The 18,535-nt window shown below is 40.9% G+C and overlaps 3 protein-coding genes and 1 non-coding gene across 6 annotated transcripts; all 4 read right to left on the bottom strand.

Annotated features, from left to right (window-relative positions):
• Window positions 1–86: 86 nt before the first annotated feature.
• LOC135164905 (threonine--tRNA ligase 1, cytoplasmic) lies at window positions 87–3,171 on the bottom strand. 2 transcript variants are annotated; one of them, XM_064125686.1, is made up of 5 exons: window positions 3,016–3,171; window positions 2,599–2,682; window positions 959–2,514; window positions 588–877; window positions 87–426 (listed from the first exon to the last, which is right to left on the bottom strand). In XM_064125686.1, exons 1-5 carry the CDS (start codon window positions 3,067–3,069, stop codon window positions 275–277), a joined length of 2,136 nt encoding a protein of 711 aa, XP_063981756.1. In that variant the 5' UTR covers window positions 3,070–3,171; the 3' UTR covers window positions 87–274. The 2 variants fall into 2 exon arrangements, with proteins under 2 accessions (XP_063981756.1, XP_063981755.1); XM_064125685.1 differs by having other exon boundaries at window positions 2,884–3,022.
• A 270-nt stretch (window positions 3,172–3,441) lies between these two features.
• Window positions 3,442–3,514, bottom strand: Trnar-acg (transfer RNA arginine (anticodon ACG)). The gene has a single exon. It is a non-coding gene; the product is annotated as a tRNA-Arg (tRNA).
• Window positions 3,515–3,727: 213 nt separating this feature from the next.
• On the bottom strand, window positions 3,728–4,511 carry LOC135164903 (UPF0488 protein CG14286). The gene is made up of 2 exons (XM_064125682.1): window positions 4,362–4,511; window positions 3,728–4,286 (listed from the first exon to the last, which is right to left on the bottom strand). The coding sequence occupies exons 1-2, from the start codon at window positions 4,380–4,382 to the stop codon at window positions 3,741–3,743; spliced, it is 567 nt and encodes a 188-aa protein (XP_063981752.1). The 5' UTR covers window positions 4,383–4,511; the 3' UTR covers window positions 3,728–3,740.
• Window positions 4,512–4,850: 339 nt separating this feature from the next.
• On the bottom strand, window positions 4,851–17,461 carry LOC135164311 (insulin gene enhancer protein ISL-1). Of its 2 annotated transcripts, XM_064124539.1 has the most exons (7): window positions 17,313–17,461; window positions 16,612–17,229; window positions 9,863–10,049; window positions 8,950–9,254; window positions 6,266–6,564; window positions 5,887–6,108; window positions 4,851–5,772 (listed from the first exon to the last, which is right to left on the bottom strand). In XM_064124539.1, the coding sequence occupies exons 2-7, from the start codon at window positions 16,727–16,729 to the stop codon at window positions 5,545–5,547; spliced, it is 1,359 nt and encodes a 452-aa protein (XP_063980609.1). In that variant the 5' UTR covers window positions 16,730–17,229; window positions 17,313–17,461; the 3' UTR covers window positions 4,851–5,544. The 2 variants fall into 2 exon arrangements, with proteins under 2 accessions (XP_063980609.1, XP_063980610.1); XM_064124540.1 differs by having other exon boundaries at window positions 5,887–6,093; window positions 16,612–17,392.
• Window positions 17,462–18,535: the final 1,074 nt, after the last annotated feature.

Raw genomic sequence — 18,535 nt, 5'->3', positions numbered from 1 at the left:
CTTCGCTGAGAAATTAATAACAAATTAGGAACTATTTGACGAGAAATTGAAGTGGGAGGAAAATGAAAATGATGAAAATGCTGATGTTGCCGAAATTCCCTATAATCTTTATTCAAATGTGAAAGTACAACTGAAAAAGCTCCTCTGAGAGTTACATTAAATGCAAAACGCAAGGCGACCATCGTCGTGCAGGAACGAAATAAATATTAACTTATTCGTCGACGTGTAGAAAATTCCCATAATTCACTATTCATCCTCTGCAACATAAAGAATTCTATTGGAATTTTTCTTCGCACGCGCGATCCTTGGTTTCCTTGAATTTATGGAATTTCGTGATGAGTTCGCTGATCTCAATTTCCCCATGAACGACGTTATCCCTCGTTCTAACGTTCACTGTTCCAGCAGCCTTCTCTTTCTCTCCAACCACTGAAAGATGAAAAAATTCATTGATAAACAAAATTCATCAATGAAGTGATTTATTACATTCATTAATTTTCTAATAAAAAAGATAATCAAGCTAAGGTCTGAAAGATAATCCTCGGAGCCTTAATCCCCAACAGTGATTTCACTCTATTTAAAGCCCTCACCGAGAATGAAATTGAACTGCGCCAATTGAGCATTCCTGATCTTCTTGTTCATGGTGTCACTGTCATCAATATCAACTTCAGCCATGAACCCAGCATTCCAGAGCTTCTCCTTAACCTGGAATGCATAATCATCCAGTGGAGGTCCAACTGGAATGACCATGACCTGCCTTGGCGACAGCCAGAATGGCCACTTTCCAGCATAGGACTCGGTGAGAATAGCGATCATCCTCTCGACAGACCCAAGAATAGCCCTGTGGATGATAACTGGTCTGGTCTTCTCTCCGTGTTCACTGGAAGTTAAAAGACAACACAAATCGTCACCAGGGATTCAACTCTCATGAACATCACCATAATTATTCCAAGATACTCACTTAACATAGGAGAGGTTGAACCTGATGGGCAATTGGAAGTCCAGCTGAATGGTAGCGCACTGATGTGCCCTCTTGAGCGCATCCATAATAGTGATATCGATCTTCGGCCCATAGAAAGCTCCGTCTCCAGGATTAAGGGTCCAGGGCTGTCCAAAGGCATCGAGACTATCGGAAAGTGCTTTTTCAGCGTTGTTCCATACCTCCAGCTCGCCAAGATACTTATCAGGTCTCGTCGACAAGCACAAATTGAATGTGAAACCGAAGACAGTGTAGACATGTCTCAAGAAGTCCAGTGCAGCCAGCATCTCGTCCTTGATCTGCTCAGTGGTGCAGAATATGTGAGCATCGTCCTGCTGGAACCTCCTGACCCTAGTGAGTCCAGTGAGAGCTCCAGACAATTCATTACGGTGAAGCACCCCAAAATCGGCCATCCTCAGTGGGAGCTCCCTCCATGACCTATTGCGAACGTCAAAAATCATGCAGTGACCAGGGCAGTTCATGGGCTTCAGGGCGAATGTCTCCTTCTCGACGTCAAAGGAAAACATATTTTCAGCATAGTGTTCCCAGTGGCCAGACGTCTGCCACAACTTGCTGTTGTATATGTTAGGAGTTACAACCTCCTGGAAACCCCTCTTCCTGTATTCCGATCTGATCATCTCAACAAGGGTGTTATAAATGTAAGCACCGCGTGGCTGGAAGAAGCAGGAACCTGGTGATAGCTCATGGAAGAAGAAGAGCTCCTGCTCTCGACCAATCTTCCTGTGGTCCCTCTTGGCAGCTTCTTCTTGGAATTTCTCCCACTCTTTCAACTGCTTTGTGTCGGGAAAACTGATTCCATAAATACGTTGGAGACTCTCTGCATTGCAGTTGCCCTCCCAATAGGTCGACGAGTTCTTCGTTACCCTAATGGCCTTGACTTTACCAGTGTTACGAATGTGGGGACCTCTGCAGAGGTCAATCAGAGGACCACATCTGTAGACAGTGGTAGTTGGAGTGGTGACTTTCTCGTTCAGAATCCTCACTTTGAACTCGTTGTACTTGAACATCTCCAAGAGATCCTCTTTCTTCATCTCCAGACGCTCGAACGGTTGCTTTTCCTTCACGATGTTCTTGTACAGAGACTCGAGGTATGGAAAGTCGGTGTTGGAGATTCCCTTGTCACCCAGAAACATATCGTAGTAGAAGCCATTTTCAATTGGAGGTCCGTAGCAGAGACAGCCCCCGTAGACGCGCTCCATTGCTTCACCTAAGATATGCGCTGACGAGTGCCAGAATACTTGTTGACCCTCTGGGTGGTCGAACTTTATGAGTTCCAGTTTGCAGTTGGACTCCAAGGGCCTGTCCAAATCCCACAGCTCGTTGTTCACCTTTGCTATGACCGTATTATCCGCCAAACCCTGACTTATTCCCTTGGCTATGTCGTAGGGGGTTGAACGCCAGGATTGAGCTGGTACTTGCTTCCCATCGGGAAGAGTCACTGTTATCTCATCCGGAATTTTCGCAGCCACTTTCGCGTCGTAATCGGCTTTCAGCTTGTCCCACATGTCCAGACGATCCTAAAATTTTTGTTTTTGGTTGGGAGTTCCATATTTTTTAAAGAGACATGCATTATCTTTCCCTGGAATAGTTAATGTTCCTACCTGGATATAGGTGGGCCATGGCTTCAGTTCAGTTACAGGGCTTTTTTCAGGTACAGATTTCTTATCCTTACCCTTCATTTTAGCCTGAGGTAAAAAAATTAATTATGATTAGAAACTTTTTGAGGTTACGTCAGACTATCGATCCCACGCGCCTAGATGCACAGTGACTCACAGGTCCATTAAAATGTAATTACTGGTAATTTATCGGAAGTTGATTAGTGTATTGTGGTGGAAATTTCGGACTTTTGAGGGGAATGGCAAATATGTAAATATTTGATAACCAACCCAAGCATGTTTCCACTTAACACCGCATTGAGAACAGCCACGGTATCGCAATATGGTCAGCATAGTTACTAATCAAGTGATAATCTACGGGAATTGAATGAGTTTTTTAATTTATAAAAATTTCAAGCATGCCTTTTCGGTTTTTACATTGAGATTTTCAATGCCGGCTGTCACCTCCTCACTCATGATGATGAAACTAGTGTGGACTCGTCGAATGTACTAACGAATACAACGTCATGGAACACTCTAATGCCTTTGGGAAACGCACTCTATTATGCGGCGTACTTTTTTCATCGGGGCATCGTCATCGTTTTTAGAGAGGAAAAATATTCGGTCGCCTTATTGAAGACTGGAACTATTTTTAATTTATGAGATTATTCGATAAATTTCTTTTCCATGGAAAAATGTGAAAATAAATTCATCGATTTTTCCGAGGAGAATCATGCATCAATTGATTATTGTAGCAAATAGTCATTGAGTAAAAAAAAAAAACACGATTAAGGTTGTGAGGTATTGTCTTGTTCAGGAATTATTCCACAAAAAGGAAAAAAATAATGTCGATCCTGCCAGGATTCGAACCTGGAATCTTCTGATCCGTAGTCAGACGCGTTATCCGTTGCGCCACAGGACCTGTTATAATTTCTATGAGTTTTCAAAGAACCGTGTGCTTCATATGCCCATGCTTACGTAAAACAAAGATGGTTCATATTCCAGCCAATCACGGTTCTGATTTTAAATTTTCTGAACCTGTATCGTCACATGCGTTCTCGCCTTGACGTAAAAGATTCTCACATACTTAATCATTATATAGGAAGGAATGAGGAAAAACGAATGACAATTTCAGCAAAAATAAAAATTTAATTAACATCTGAAACTCCGAAGTTAAATTGAAATCGTTCTTCAGTCTGACTCTGCCTAAACAGCTGTGCCACGTTAGTAGCACAGTCTTGACCATTTGATCCCATCTCAGGATTCTCCACTTGACATTCATTGACAGTCAGACCCTTTGCTTTCTTCAAGAATAGAGATTTATTTTCCTTAGGTTTGGGTGTCACGATTTTCACTGTGGAAGAATTTTTATTGTGTTTCTTTTCTTCCTGTAGCATTTTCTCTCGATAATCACCAAAAGTCGTTCTCATTATCTGCCTCTTCTGAACTAAAGGCACATTGTTACTTTTCAGAAGTTTCAAACTCTTCTGTGAGGCTCTGGCTTGTTTGTCCCCTAATTTATTAGACGTCATGCTTAATTCTAATTGCTGGATGCACCAGCATAACTCCAACTCGAATCTATTTTCAGTCTCGATATCCAGTCCACTGGTCGATGGTTCTGAATCTCCAGGAGGTGTTCGGACTTGCTGAGGTACTGGCTTAGGGGTGACTTTTGGAGGAAATCGTTTGCCTCCCTGGAATGATAGAATATATCACGAATGTTATTTTAATTAAATGAACATTGTAGCTGAAAGTAGGAGATGACTTACCGGCTTGAATTTGGGGGGCATGTCTATGAATTATTTTGACTGATTAGTGCCAAAAATATTTTGTTTCCGTTGTCTTAGGAAGTTACTGTCAATTGCCACAGCTGTCCACGTGCTTCCCCATAGGACACAAGACATGAAAGCTCACATAACGGTCGATAATAATGATTCCCGTTGGTATGGGAGATTTCCATTAAAATCTTCTTCGAGGTAACGATAGGTGGCGCCACCAGTAGCTTTAAAGGGCTCAGCAGACGTCAACCTATCAATACAAAATTTAAAAAACCTCCGATTTTCGTTTTAGTATTGACTATGTATTAACGACGATTCAAGAGTGAGAATCAAATAAATACAGTCATGGTTTGTTCTGTTAGTCTCGATTTTTATTACATACACTCGTGCTGGTATAGAAATATCGTAGAAATTCAAAAATTCTTCCAGAATGAAAAAAAGAAAAAATTTCTGGGTAATACATCGAAACTCAGTTTCACATTCTTTCAAATTGTTTTATCTTCAATTTTTTTTCATCACAACTTTATAACGTACATACACAAGTGACTTATCCAATAAGTATAACGGATTTCAATTTTATACAAACATCCAAAATACAGGGATCGTATTACAGTACGATAATAATAAACTCTTGCCATGATGTGTGAAACGAATGAATTCATTTCTATGATTTCTAGGAAATTCAATTAATTTCACTATATTTACAAGGAAAAATCATATCTCATTGTCCTTTGCTCCCTCGCATCAATTTATTTTGCAACTTCTGCATTATACTTTGGTATTGAATGAAAAAAGGAGAATAGTTGTCTTCTTTCGGCTCTCAAGTTCACTTGATTCATGTTGCACTCATTAACGATTGCTTGTAGCATTAATTATATTACAACGTCATTTACCATTCAGGCAATTATCGTATCTACTTTTTTTTTTGTTACTCTCGAATCTCCTTTTTATATCGGTCTTCTCGGGCTTTCACATTTCGAATACATCCCACCATCAATTTACATATTACAATTTTGCGATATCCCATCGACCCCCATGAAAATGATAATTTTCATTGTAATCGTAACTGCAAAATCAGCCATAGTCAATTTTTGATTCATTAATGTGTCGTTTAAATGATAAATTACTCGGTTCGAAGTGTCTACTATATACATCGTAGATTTAAAGGATTAAACTAGGGACTCCCGGTGTCGTGATGCAACGAATCACTGTCACTCTCCAGATAGGTAACGTAGCTGTCTGTACTGTCGGGATGTTGGCCCATGTCGGGCCCGCCGACAGGATGATGTGGGCCAGGTGGTGGTAGTGGCCCGCCACCCACTCCATCATTCATCGGACCACCCAGCATTCCAGGTTGAGGTAACTGAGGCGGTGGACCCCCGTGGATGTCGTAACCATGCATCTGAATCAGTAGAAAATTTCAATGATTAATTCAGATATTGAAAATGATGATGTTCCAACTGTAGAGACACTCATTGTTATGGCGTAGATAGTGATGATGATCTATAAATATTACCTGTGACACCAGATGATGGAACGATGGGGCATTGGGGTCCATTCTTTCCAGATCCGTGTGCAATGCAAAATCAGAGAGGGCTTTCCATGGTGGCTGATAGGCTTGTACCTCGAGTGGAGTCATACCAATGGGGCTCTCATGCCTCACAGGACTGCTGGCAACCATTGGAATACCATGCATACCACCGAAGCCCAGCTTTCTGCCGTCCTGAAAGCCAGAGTACTTCGTAATGTTAGAACTTCCAAGATTCAATCAATAAAATGCACAATAAAAATTCTGCATAAAATACCGCAGCTGAACGGTATGTGCGGATGACTGGGCAGTTAAAGAATATATTTAGATTTTATTAAATAGCGATAACGTGAATTATTTGTTATACCTTTTCCTGCTGCATCTGCTGTTTCATTGCAATTGTCTTTTTCTTGTCTTTGCATCGCTTGTTTTGGAACCAGACTCTTATCACTCGTGGACTGAGACTGGTCATCTCCACTAGTTGTTCCTTCATCAGTGCATCGGGTCTTGGATTAGCAGCGTAGCACGTCCTCAATGTGTGCAACTGCTTCTCGTTCAAGACTGTTCTCACCCTGGTTGGCTTGCCATCAGAGCCACCACCACCCTTGTGGCCGCTCGAGCCCCGTGGACCCACTGTCTTGTGCGATCCACTCTCCGATCCGGAATCTAGGGAAAAAGTGGAGAATTCCAACGTCATTTTATATCCTCAAGAGATTGTTCCTAGAGCCACCGATTTTTTCAACGGTTTATGTTGCATTCCTTCTAATACATCCTAGTTTGCCAAAACTATTTTAAAGCTCTTCCTTATGGGGTGGGACGTAATGTTACGGACAATATCCAGTGAAACTCATTTATTTCATTTACGCTAGTGATTGAACCGGAATACCGTTTGCCAATATATCCAGATGTCCCTCGGTAATGAAATTTCATTTCAATTTTTTTATTCCTGATGACTAGTATTCCATGAATTACTTTCGCATGTCTAAACGACAGCCATAAATGCAAATGAGACGTTGAAGACGCATCTCTTGGCATAACTTTGGTGGAGAACGCAACCAAAAAAGTATAAAACCAGTCGGTTCGAACGATGTCCAGGTATATGTGTGTAGAGTCACCTTGCTCTTTGGCCATAGGCTTGCGTGCAGACTGCGGAAACTTCGTGTTCGACTATTTACCTTCGGTAAAAACAGAAGTGAAGAACAGGATGGTGAAAAAAAAATGGGGAAAGACGAGAATGAGGAGAAGAAAAACGAGAAAAGAGGAGGACAAAATTTCAAGGAGTAAATGAAATCCGGGGAGCTTATCTCTCGTTCTGTGCAGGTCCTAACCAAATAAGAGCTCGAAGGTGAGCTCACGTTTTACGACAAAAAAGGCAAAAAGGTTTAGAGGTCAATATCTGGGGAGAAAATGGGAAAATATTGGGACACGGTTATGAGGGGGTAAAACTACTGCATCGATCTTGCCTCGGGGTCGAGAGGAAGTCACATTAGAGCGGAAGAATTAATGAATATAAATGCTTTTCTCTTTTTTGCTGTCCTACGGTTTTATTTGTTGAGAAAAAAAACAACAGCATATGGATCCGAAGTGGATCCCACTCTTGTAGTTAAATCTCGAGTGGCTTGAGCGCGCGGTGAATTTTGAAAGGAGAACGCACGCGGTATTAGCCTTTGATGTCAAAAGCCGAATGTCGTTGTAGGTATCTCGGTCAAACAGATATACCATAGTGTACAACGTTTCCCTCGGTAAACTTGGATTTTCAAGATATCAATTTCAGTTTGAAGGTAATCTCAACAGTCCCGATAATGATAGATCTATTGATAATTTTTCTGATTTTGTTTGATCATTGATAATGCCAGATTAATCCCTTGAAAAAACATTGCATGGCAAAGAGTCAAGTTATGTGTGAAAACAATTTTTTTTTTCACAAAACCCAAATTAATAAAAAATTAATCTAAATGAGGAAAAAAAATACGTCGAGTTTTAAACTTCGTAAACCAATTTATAGTGAAGGTTTGACAATTTCGCCACATTCTCCGGTGTCAAATTTGCACCAGTGACACGTCATATGATTTTTTCAAACCCCATGACAACTGTCATCCCAATAAAAATGATTCCATTCGAATCTCAGCAAAACCCCAAAAGAGAAAAAATCAACAAAAAGTCTTTTCTGAAAAATAAAGAAGCAAAGTCGCGCGTCCAAGTGTGTTACAGTAGTTGGCAAGTTGGTGTCACATTTGACACCTTCCGTGAGGCCGTAAAGACCCACCACACACAATCTTAATCCCGTGTGCATACAAACGTGATGCACACATGTTTATGAAAATTTGAGATGTCATAAATGAAACGCACACGTGAATACATACGTTTAAATGAGCGTAATAAACACTGGGGGAGGTGAAGGGGGGTAAAAAAAGAAATCTTCGGGCTACTGTATATAGCCGGTACGCGTGCATAAACAATTGGGCCCTCGTGAATTAATGCCTCTTGGAATTTTCAGCGGTATTTCTTTTTTTTTTTCACATGTCCAGTGAACGTCCGAGTTTTGAGACGCGTGGCTGCGATAAGTCCGATTAATCCTGGTGAATAACGGCATAAATATGGGCTTTAAGGGGCACTGGTGGAGGTGCGGATGACAGCGAAGCTTAAGGGCTTCCAATTATCAACACGTAATTACGGATGTGAATATCCTAACTCAACACCCACTGACCCTTTTGTTGTTGCTAGTGGGATTGTAACTACCCTCACCGTGAATTTGTTCACTCGAGTGCAATCCCCTGGTGGGCATAATCCGTGAGCAATTTGACAATGTCAGAGTGCTTCTGTCAACTTCACCAAGCACGTGATAAGGATTTTTATTTATTGACCGGAAAATTGGTGAGTTGAAAGATGACAAAATGACGAAATGTCTTATTTGAAAGGGAAAATCATTGAAAGCCTCGTTACGTGAGGTCAGTAATTAATTATCGTAATTTTTTAGCGTCAATTATACCCATGTAGAAAACTAGAATTACTTGGTTAGTTAGTTGGAGGGCTAGATATTAAATATCTTACCGGAGAGCGACGCATCGTTAGCTCCTAGGTGATGATTATTGTTCGTGAGTGTCGCGTTATTGTTGTTCTCGTTGCCAGCGCTATCAACAGCTCCTGTACAAAATTTTCCACTCTCCAGGATGTCGTGATCGTGCCGGCAGAAGAGACCGTCATGTCGCAGAGCAAATTGATCTCCTGTTTCTAATTTTCGCATACACGCCGAACACCTGAAGCACTCTTTGTGATATATTTTCGTTTTCGCGCGCATCACTAGGTCGTTCTTATTGAACGACTGACTGCATTTGTCACATTTGGTTCCGAATAATCTGTAAAAATGGAATAAATAAGTCTCTTACAACCACAAATATCAAATCGGATAAAGTTAAGGGGATGGTAATCGTTCCACAATTTTTTGGAAATGATTCAAATGAAAATATTCGTTTTCATGTATATATATATACATCAGTGCGGAAATTCACCGGGAATTCTCGGGCAGGAGTTAATCAATTTTTTCAAGTTTTTTTATCTCGAGACGAAGTCGACAAAGAACAACAAACTCCTTCATTTTTCTTCCACCCTCGTTAGATCTTTTTTTTATTTCTCTCCCTGTCAGCCGGATACCAAACGTCCCAGCGTGACGAATCCATTTAAATAAACATTCCCGCACGTCCCTCACTGCTTATTTTCAAAACAATCCCGTTAGATTGTTTATTGGAATTTTCACATTGACGTAATACGCTCATTCATCGTATTCATTCATCGTAAATTTTCGACATTAGAGTTAGTGGATGGGTTCGCTGATTGGAGGATAATCCCCGCAATTTCACTAGTTTGATTGGGAAAAATCTAGTTTTCGAAGAACCGGGATCGATAATTTGGAGCGGAAAATTTGTTTGATGTGTAAAATTGAAATTAGAATTGGGTTTACATTTACCTCGTATAATCACGTTTACAGTAGGTTTTTCCGTCTCTAACGAAGCACGTACACCGTTCGTCCAAAAATTGTTGGCACTCAGCGCACTTGAGACACGCTGCGTGCCACTCAAGATCTGGCGCTACCCTTAAAATCCATTGATCGTGAATCCAGCCGCCGCAGCCAACGCACAACGAATTTTTCACTTCTGAAAAAGAAGTAAACAATAACAAACAATTAGTCTATCAACAGGAAACAGTCCTGTTGTAATTACCATCGTGAATTAAAAAACTATGGAATCCATCGTCTTTTTTTTTCAAATTTTACATTTGACAGAAATTGATATTTTTTTTGTCGATAAAAATAAATAAAAAAATCATAGATCGTTGCCTGGCATTTAAAGTCAAAAGGATGGGCGTGTTCGGGGTAGGCGGCGCAACATCGGGACTTCAGAGAGAGAGAGAGAAAAAGTAACGAGAGAGAGAGGGAGAGGAATTGAACACGGGGAGGCGTTTGACTCCGCCCAGAATCCGAACGGGTTTTCAAGTCTATATCGAATCCAGCGCGCGAGCGCAGTCGTCAGGATTCACATTTATTTTATTTCTCTTTATGCCGATCGACAACACAGAACTATAAATTTTCAAAGGCCGGCGGAATTACTAACGCACGGAAGCAGATATCCAGGCTTACACACAGGAATTAAAATCCTGTTCACGAAAATTGATTGTAATTTTCAGAGGCAAATTTTTTTTTCTGACCTTTTTTTTTTTTATCTCACGTCTTGGAGTTGCGCTGAGTCATTTAATTACAATGATGAAATATTCCCGACAATTTGTGTTAGTTCGGTGATTTTTTCTTCTCGAGAATTGGGCACAATTATATGACCGGTGGAGATGAGTGTTTTTTATTTCTGTTGGTGGAGAAAAAAAATTATAGTCAAATATAACGTGGAGATTTTTTATCTTTGCCAGGGATTATTATTATTGCTTTTATTGGAATGGAAAAAAAGTTATTGTCGTGGATTCTAACGTATGTGTGAGATAGTGAAATAGTGTATCAGAAAATCATCATTAATCACTGAGTCTATGAAGTGAATTTTTCACATCTTTCGGATTATTTACGTCTTTACCGACGTTTTAATGTTCTTATTATTCTTCGAGTTTCGTCACCAGTTAATTGTAATTAAATGCAGCCCATTATTCATTAAGGAATTTCTAGTTTATTGAAGTTATCTTCGCCGAGTGTACGTAATAAAATGAAATTCTATTTGAATAGTGGTTTTTCAACCGCGAGAGGAATGAATCTCGGTACCACCGGCGTTGAGAGAGGTAAACGCGTGAGATTTTTAGGTTCTCTCCTCGTTGCACGTTTTACAAGTCACATCGGCGGGAGGAAACAAGGTGGACTTGCCGCGCGGACACCGGTACACACTCATGAAAAAGGGAAATAAGAAAAAGAGGGAAAAGAGGCCCCGGTGAGTGGATGAGGGAGGGAGTGAGAGGAGATACAGGGAGATAGGATTGGACCGGCAAGGTCGGCGGTGATCAAAGACGCTGGGAGTCGTCCGAGTGTTATGTGCGTCCTTAGGTGTACATTTAGTTTTCACCTCTTTTTTTTTGGACGACAGAGGCCAAATTATCCGAGTAATATAAACAGAACAAATTGAAACTAAATAAATGTTCTATAATGTTCAGATATTTGCGAATAAACTAATTCGTCGGTGAAAAAAAATTATCCGCGAAATTAATCATTTTTTTCCGATAATTGAGACATTTAACGGAACGCGCCTTCAAATTAGCGCAGAAAATACAACAAATTCAGTAAACAAAAATTTCATTCTTTAGAAAATTTGTACTTAGAGATCGCTAATGTACATTCACATTCTCAAGTGCTCACCCAGTGAACTCCACGGTACAAGAAAACCGATAAATTATTAATACCCCTGTTCTAGATAAGAATTGGGACGGGGTTTCGTTTTCCAAAAAAATTTTGCGGGCCCCGTTAGGAACTAATTAACAGTTTGGATCGTTTGAAATGAAGGGTTGACATGCATCCATTTAATTCAATTTACAGACTATTAACCAAGTAATTAGAAGTAAAAAACACTGACATCGATCAATTCTTGTGTTGATAGTCTCGGTAATTTATTCAAATTGTTTAGCAGTAGAGATAGCGATTTTTCTAATTTTTTCTGGATTAACAGACTCAACGACTGGAGCTGTCGGACAGGAGTTACTTTAATTGAATGTCGATACCGTAAGGATTCCCCGTAATATCGATTTGAGACGGTAATAAAATCCAGGACTCGAGCGGTACGTCGAATTGAACACAGATTCTTCCGTAATTAGGGACAACTAATGAGATCAAAATTATTCCAAAAATTCAATTCTTTTATTTCCGTTCAGATTTTTGAAGATCGACCGCAGCCGGAAATAATTTTGATTGCAATATAATGAAATGAAAATAAATAGCAAATCCACATGCATTCGAGGGGTTGCTGGTGAGTCGGCGCCGTGCCGTGTGTCAGGGTTGTCTGCGTTGGCAGTTCAGAGGCGCCGACTCGTTGTTCCACGCGTTCCATCGGTATTTCATTAACACCTCCGCTAATTATTTTCATTTTCATTTTTTATTCCTATTTATTTATTCGCTTGAATCTATCGATACGTAAAACGGCAAAACACGTCTTTGTAGAAAGAAGTCAAGTCAGCGAATTCCGAATTTAACTTTTTTTTATTTTTATCATTTACCGGTTTATTGACTCCAAGAAGATGTTCATGCGGCCCTCCCACTGCGATCAAGATGAGGACAGTATCGCGACACGATCAGGTGATGGGGCCCGATGCCAGCGACTACCGTTGATTCCCAAGATTAAAATCAAAATTTCTTGAATTAACTTCGCATCCTAATTTGTCAAATTGAGATGAATTATTCAAGTTTTTTATTCATCCAATTGCACGAAGTCTTCCTCGACAGCTGAAACAAAAAACCTTTTTCTCCAGCTGTCACAAAAGTCATTTTTTTCGCACTCGCAGGGAAACGCTTGATTCTTCAAAAATCTCAAATACCTCCGATCAAAGGAATTCTAAAGTTCAAAAATCATCTCACAAGCATTGGGACATAATCTATTCCTGGCTCCTAGGACCTAATCTACTCTCCTCGAAAAATAAAACACAGCTTCATAGATAAAGCCAGCGAACGAAATTGAAGAAGATCGAGAAAAAAAAACCAGAGGAAAATGTTCAAAGATTAAAGTCCCAGGGTCCAAACGAGGGCCTCATGTTCGAAAAAAGGAGTATATGACACCCGTGCGAGCAAGGGGGAGAGTGTTTCGAAAACTGCTTCGAAAAACTGACTCACGAATTAGAACCTGCTCTTTGGCGACGTCGGGGCGCCAGTTTCGACGCACAGGAATGCCGGCGTGCTGATAAAAGCCACCATCCAACACCTACATAAATTTTGTCCTCCAGAGGGATAACAGACGGATGAGGGAAAAGGAGGAGTTCATTTGGTCGCTCCTCTTCGTGATACACGTCCTAAACTTAGACATTCGGAGCTACTCTTTATTCATCATTTATTTTTGAAATCGGAGTTCGTCAGGGATTTCAATCACGCGTGTTATCGAGAGAGTCGACGAGTCGGGGGGATAATTCGATGATAAATCATCCCAGGAGGCCAATAAACGGCATCATAAATAGATTTTTTTCTCATTTCATTGTAGTCTCGGCAATTTTTTTTTACTAAACATCGGAAATTTTAGTTTTGAATTTGAGGGGTATCTTTTTGCTTAAACATTTCATGAAAAATCAGGGTAAATCGCACTTTAAAAAGAAGACATCGACCCGGGTCGGCGGCTTGGGGGGGGGGGGGGAAGAGGCATTCTCATGACAATTAACGAAAGAAAATTTCTCTAGTTGATTTTTCTTCTCGTTAAATCCTTGAGAAGAAACTCACTCCCGAAAGTCATCCCATCGTAACTTCGCCAAACAATGATTACCCCAGGAGTAACCAAAGACCGACCCAAGTAATCGTCATTTTATTTTTTATTGCCACTGACAATATTTTGCGGCCAGGCTGGGCCAAACAGTCAATGAATTTGTCGCAATAGGAGACGAAAGACATTTCTCATTTATGGGGCCTTCATCAAAAAGTAAGGGCCGAGTTGTTGACAGAAACCCTGGTGATGTGTAACCTTCCCCCCCCCGCCCCACTATTTCCTCCCGGAAAAAGTTGTGAAGGCGCCGGAGCGGCTGTACCTAAGCTTGTAACACTCCGATTGTAAAACCCCAAGTATCTCGTGTCCTCGGCGGCCCCTGGCGCCAGTACTATTTCGACCATGGAAGTATGGACGACACGGTCAACGGGCCCACCCTCACAATATCTATGATCATTAGTGTCCATGTCTCGTTTCGATAAAAAAGAGCCCTTCAAATGGTATATGATACCTCCGATATTACTGATCAAGTCAGCTCGGGGAAAATCGTAAAACGTTGAACAATAAATCTTCTGGTGAGTTCACCCAAGGAATTGTCATAAATAATTTTTCCTTTCAAGTGACACTGATTTCCGACTAATTACAACGCATGAATATTCACTCCACCGTGCGATATATTTTCAGCTCATTATTTATCACACTCGGCTAATGGAATGACTCCGATTTATTCATACCGATATCACTTCCGAATGGAGGCTTTGTAATTATTTAAAATTAATATTCTCAATATTTCCGTCAGCGTACCCAATACCCCCTAAAAAATGATTACCGATCATTTAATATCATCTGTTCAATATCACTATTTTTTAATGGATTTTTCGTCGTTGGCTTCAAGAATTTTTATCGAAATGAAATAACTCAGGTCATTAAAAAAATTCTATCGATATCCATTCGATTCTATCAGACTGTAATGGGAATCGCCCTTATCACTACTGCCTCCAAAAATGAATAATCATCCGTGTGAATTGAAAATTTTCAAAAATAGAAAATCCATCTGTCAACAAATTGCAGCATTTTTTCCCCTTATCCCCGTTTCCTTCTTATCACTCACTGTCGTCCTCCGTTCAATAATGACCCGACCAAATCACCAAATGCCGTTAGTGGCTCTGTGAAGACAGAAAGCCGTAAGAAAATTGTATTTCGAGTTGAATGAAATTTAAGAGTATTTTGGGGGTGGTATGGGGAAGATAACTTGTCTCCAGTGATGCGGATCTGGGGATGGGAAAAAGGAATGGCAGAAGCCGGAGTAGGCCTAATTCAATTGCAGGCCGCCGCTCCGCAAACACTCATGATAATTCAATCGAGGCTGTGCACCCCAGCGTCCACACGAGGGAAAGGGGAGTCTTTTTTCCTCGTCTAGTGGCACCCGCGCCACCACTGCATCTCCCCCTTTCTCTCTTTCTCTCTCTCTCATTCTTTTTCATGCATTATACGCTTGGATCATTGCCGACGGGCTTCAATGATGTTTGTGTGTGTATTTTGTGCGCCACAGCGAGGCATAAAGGGCGAGGGGGGATGCGTTAAAGTATCTCGTAATCCAGCGATGAGAACATCTGCAGTAATCGGGTAATGATGAGGACAGTGCAGCGGGGAAATAATGAAAAAATTGAGTATGACGATGGTTAATTTATTGAGCGTGAAGGGAAATTAAAGTTGATTATTTCTTGCTAGGGAAATCAGTGATTGATTGCGATGTTCGATCGGTAAATCGATCGGTAGCTGCAACTTGCTCATTATTTATCTGCCGTTGTTGGTAGCTCGTGTACCACTGGCTTCTTTAATAACCCCAATTTTTATTGCAAAGAATTACAATTTAAAAAATCCGCTGATGTTTAATTCGCACACGTGAACGGGAATTTAAATTGATAATTTCTTCCAGACCGATTAATTATCCATTGAAATTATCGGTCTGGGGATTACAATCTCAATGCAACTTGTTAATGTTTTTTTTTCTTTCAAGCTGTTGGCTGGTGAGATTAATTCATGATTCCTTCCTTCGTGATTGGAAATTTCGTTATCACATTCATTTCTACCACGTACGGTGATTCACAGAGTTGCCGCGATTTTTAAAATGATCGGACAGTGAGAGAAATCGGGGCACGATGGCTTCAACTACTTCAATTCTTCCCGGAGGTGTCAACATATAAAATTTCTGAATCGAACATTGTGGCAGTCGGAATACGTAACAGTTTACAGTTTTTTACTACTCGATAAATACGTTAGAACTGTTAAAGTGATTTTAGAGTCAATGTTAGCGGTTAATTTATATTACTTGTCCGAAAACAGTTGTTCTTCTATTGATAAAGTTATGTGGTGTCAGAAAATTTAAAAAATTGACAGTGGCTGAATCTCCTGTCACATTTCCCCAATGTTAATCACTGGATAGTTGTGGGATATCGACTTGAACGACAGGTCGTAAATTTCAACTCGTGTGTCAGTTCAATTTCACAATTCAATTTCAACCTAAATTTCACCTCTAAAATCTAATGGAGAGCTGTGGAGCGGAGAGAGCTGTGGGTAGGGAAATTTTTCAGGAAAATTCTAGCGCGTGTACCGAAAAAATCACCATCCAGTGGGTGGAGAAAATTCTAGGGTGTTAACGATCTACTTCTAGAGATTTCTGGTAAAATTCCTGCCGAAATGATCGAGGATCTCCGGTCTTCTCGTCTTGTGGCAACAACGCTAGTATTTTCCTCAAAGATTTGTTCTCAGATGCTAATTAACCTAATGAAAAAGTCTCATGAATTTCGATCAATCGATTGATTATCGATGTACTTACTTTGTGAAATAGGGTCAACAGGTTCATCCTGCACCTTAATCGGTGATATTTTGACACTTCTGGGTGGGCCCTGAAGGCCAATGTGTCCGGGCCCTCCGATCGGACCCGTTCTCTGCATTACGCTGGAGCCCCCTATTTTGGGTCGCTGCAACGACGCCGAGCGTCGATCCTTGTTACGTCTTATCGTCCAAGTATTTGAATCCTCAGTGTTAAATATCACTTCACATTAACTTGAAATGAAACCTCAAGTTTCTCTTTCATTTTTCCATTTAACTCCCAAAATTTCACCGCTAAATATCTGTACAGATTTTTAAATCGAACCTCGTTCGATGTGTCGTTCGTTATCGCAATGCGTCAAGCTCGCGCTCGATAAAATCATCGTTGAGTGAAATCATCATCCTTGGATCGATAAATTTATCGATTTCGCGGTCGAGCTGTCAACCCCGGGCGGCCATAATCCATCGAATCCCCTTGTTCACCTCCACATGATTTTCCACTTCAAGAGCCACAACAACAATTTTTTTAATTTCAAACCGGCGAATGGTCAACCGTTGGTTTTAATCCGTTTAGGTCGATCCTGTTCGATACCTATCGATCGCCGGTGTCACAGGAGAACCACTGAAAATGTCGCACAACTTGAATTTTTTAAATAACAACAATAAATAGATCATTGAGAGGGCATTTAGGGGTGAAAATAATACCCGAAGTAGTCATATGTCTTGTATTGAGCAACCCCGACGATGTTGACGACGCGGGGCCCCGAGAGGCACTGACTATTGCTTGGTTTTTTCCCCTTGAACACCACCCGTCTCTCTCACTCGTGCGTTTTCCCCTCCACCAACGGCTGAGGCTCTCTACCCTTCACAGTTACAATATTTGAGCCCCTCTCACTCTCCCGAGGGGAAGAAGAGATTTGGGCTTCCCCTCGACAACCGGCTACCTCCACGCCTCCTCTGTATCCCATTGGATCCTACGCCAGATACGCCAACAAAATGGCCGACACCCTAATCGATTCCCACCACCACCTTCATCCACCTCCACAGTCCACCTACAACTCTGTACGTTGGTAACGCACAGTTTTTTTGCTCTCGTTACGCCAGTATCAATTTTTATAAATTTTTTTTTTTCACCCCCGAGATCGATTTCCGGATTTTCCTGGGGACCATGTTGTTGGGGAATCGTCCGGGAATTTTTGGGAGTTATCCACGATCTCCGAAAGGGTTTAATTATTTAGGCTGATGGGGTCTGGAGATCTGAGGACGGTACGACATTAGTTTTTCGCATTGTTTCATGGGATTCCAGATCATTTCAGGGGATAACATTTAGTGAAAATTGAGACAATACTTCAATGAAGATGTTTATCCATTCAAACTGATAAAAATATTTATTTTTCTCACTCTCAACAATTTTCATCCATTTTTGTCACATGTCAACGGTAAATTTTTTACTGCAGCTGCACCCAATTTTGAGATAAAATCGACTGACAGATTTAAAATGTTCGGAGAGGTAAGAAGAACCACGCACGCTTGACTAAAAAATCCCTAATCCGGCGAGAAAGCGCACACCTTTTTTCAGTAAACGTAATCGCTAACTAAAATGTGCCTCGGCCAAACCGAGCGCACTTAAACCCCAAACTGCTCTTTTTTTTTTTCAGAATATTCACGCCTCAACTGAACTACTATGTTCTTGTTCTTTCCCGAATAGTCTAGTCGTGTGACACTCCCCAGTGATTTTCAATGGGGATGTATGGAATCTCGAAGTATTTGGATGGGAAAAAATTGATGCAAGAAGTGAAGATGCTACCGGAGAAAGGCTCTCATGGGGAGAAAAAAAATCAGCCGACAAAGATATCAGGAGCTTCCAGATGCTCACGATGAAGTGCCTCCGGATCCTGGTACTTGAGCTCCAGCGGAAAGAATCAGCG

This window comes from Diachasmimorpha longicaudata, chromosome 7, assembly GCF_034640455.1.
Source record: "Diachasmimorpha longicaudata isolate KC_UGA_2023 chromosome 7, iyDiaLong2, whole genome shotgun sequence".
In the NCBI taxonomy this organism is placed as follows: Eukaryota; Metazoa; Arthropoda; class Insecta; order Hymenoptera; family Braconidae; genus Diachasmimorpha; species Diachasmimorpha longicaudata.
Note: the sequence above shows the minus strand (reverse complement) of the source record. Positions and strands in the feature narration are given on the sequence as shown.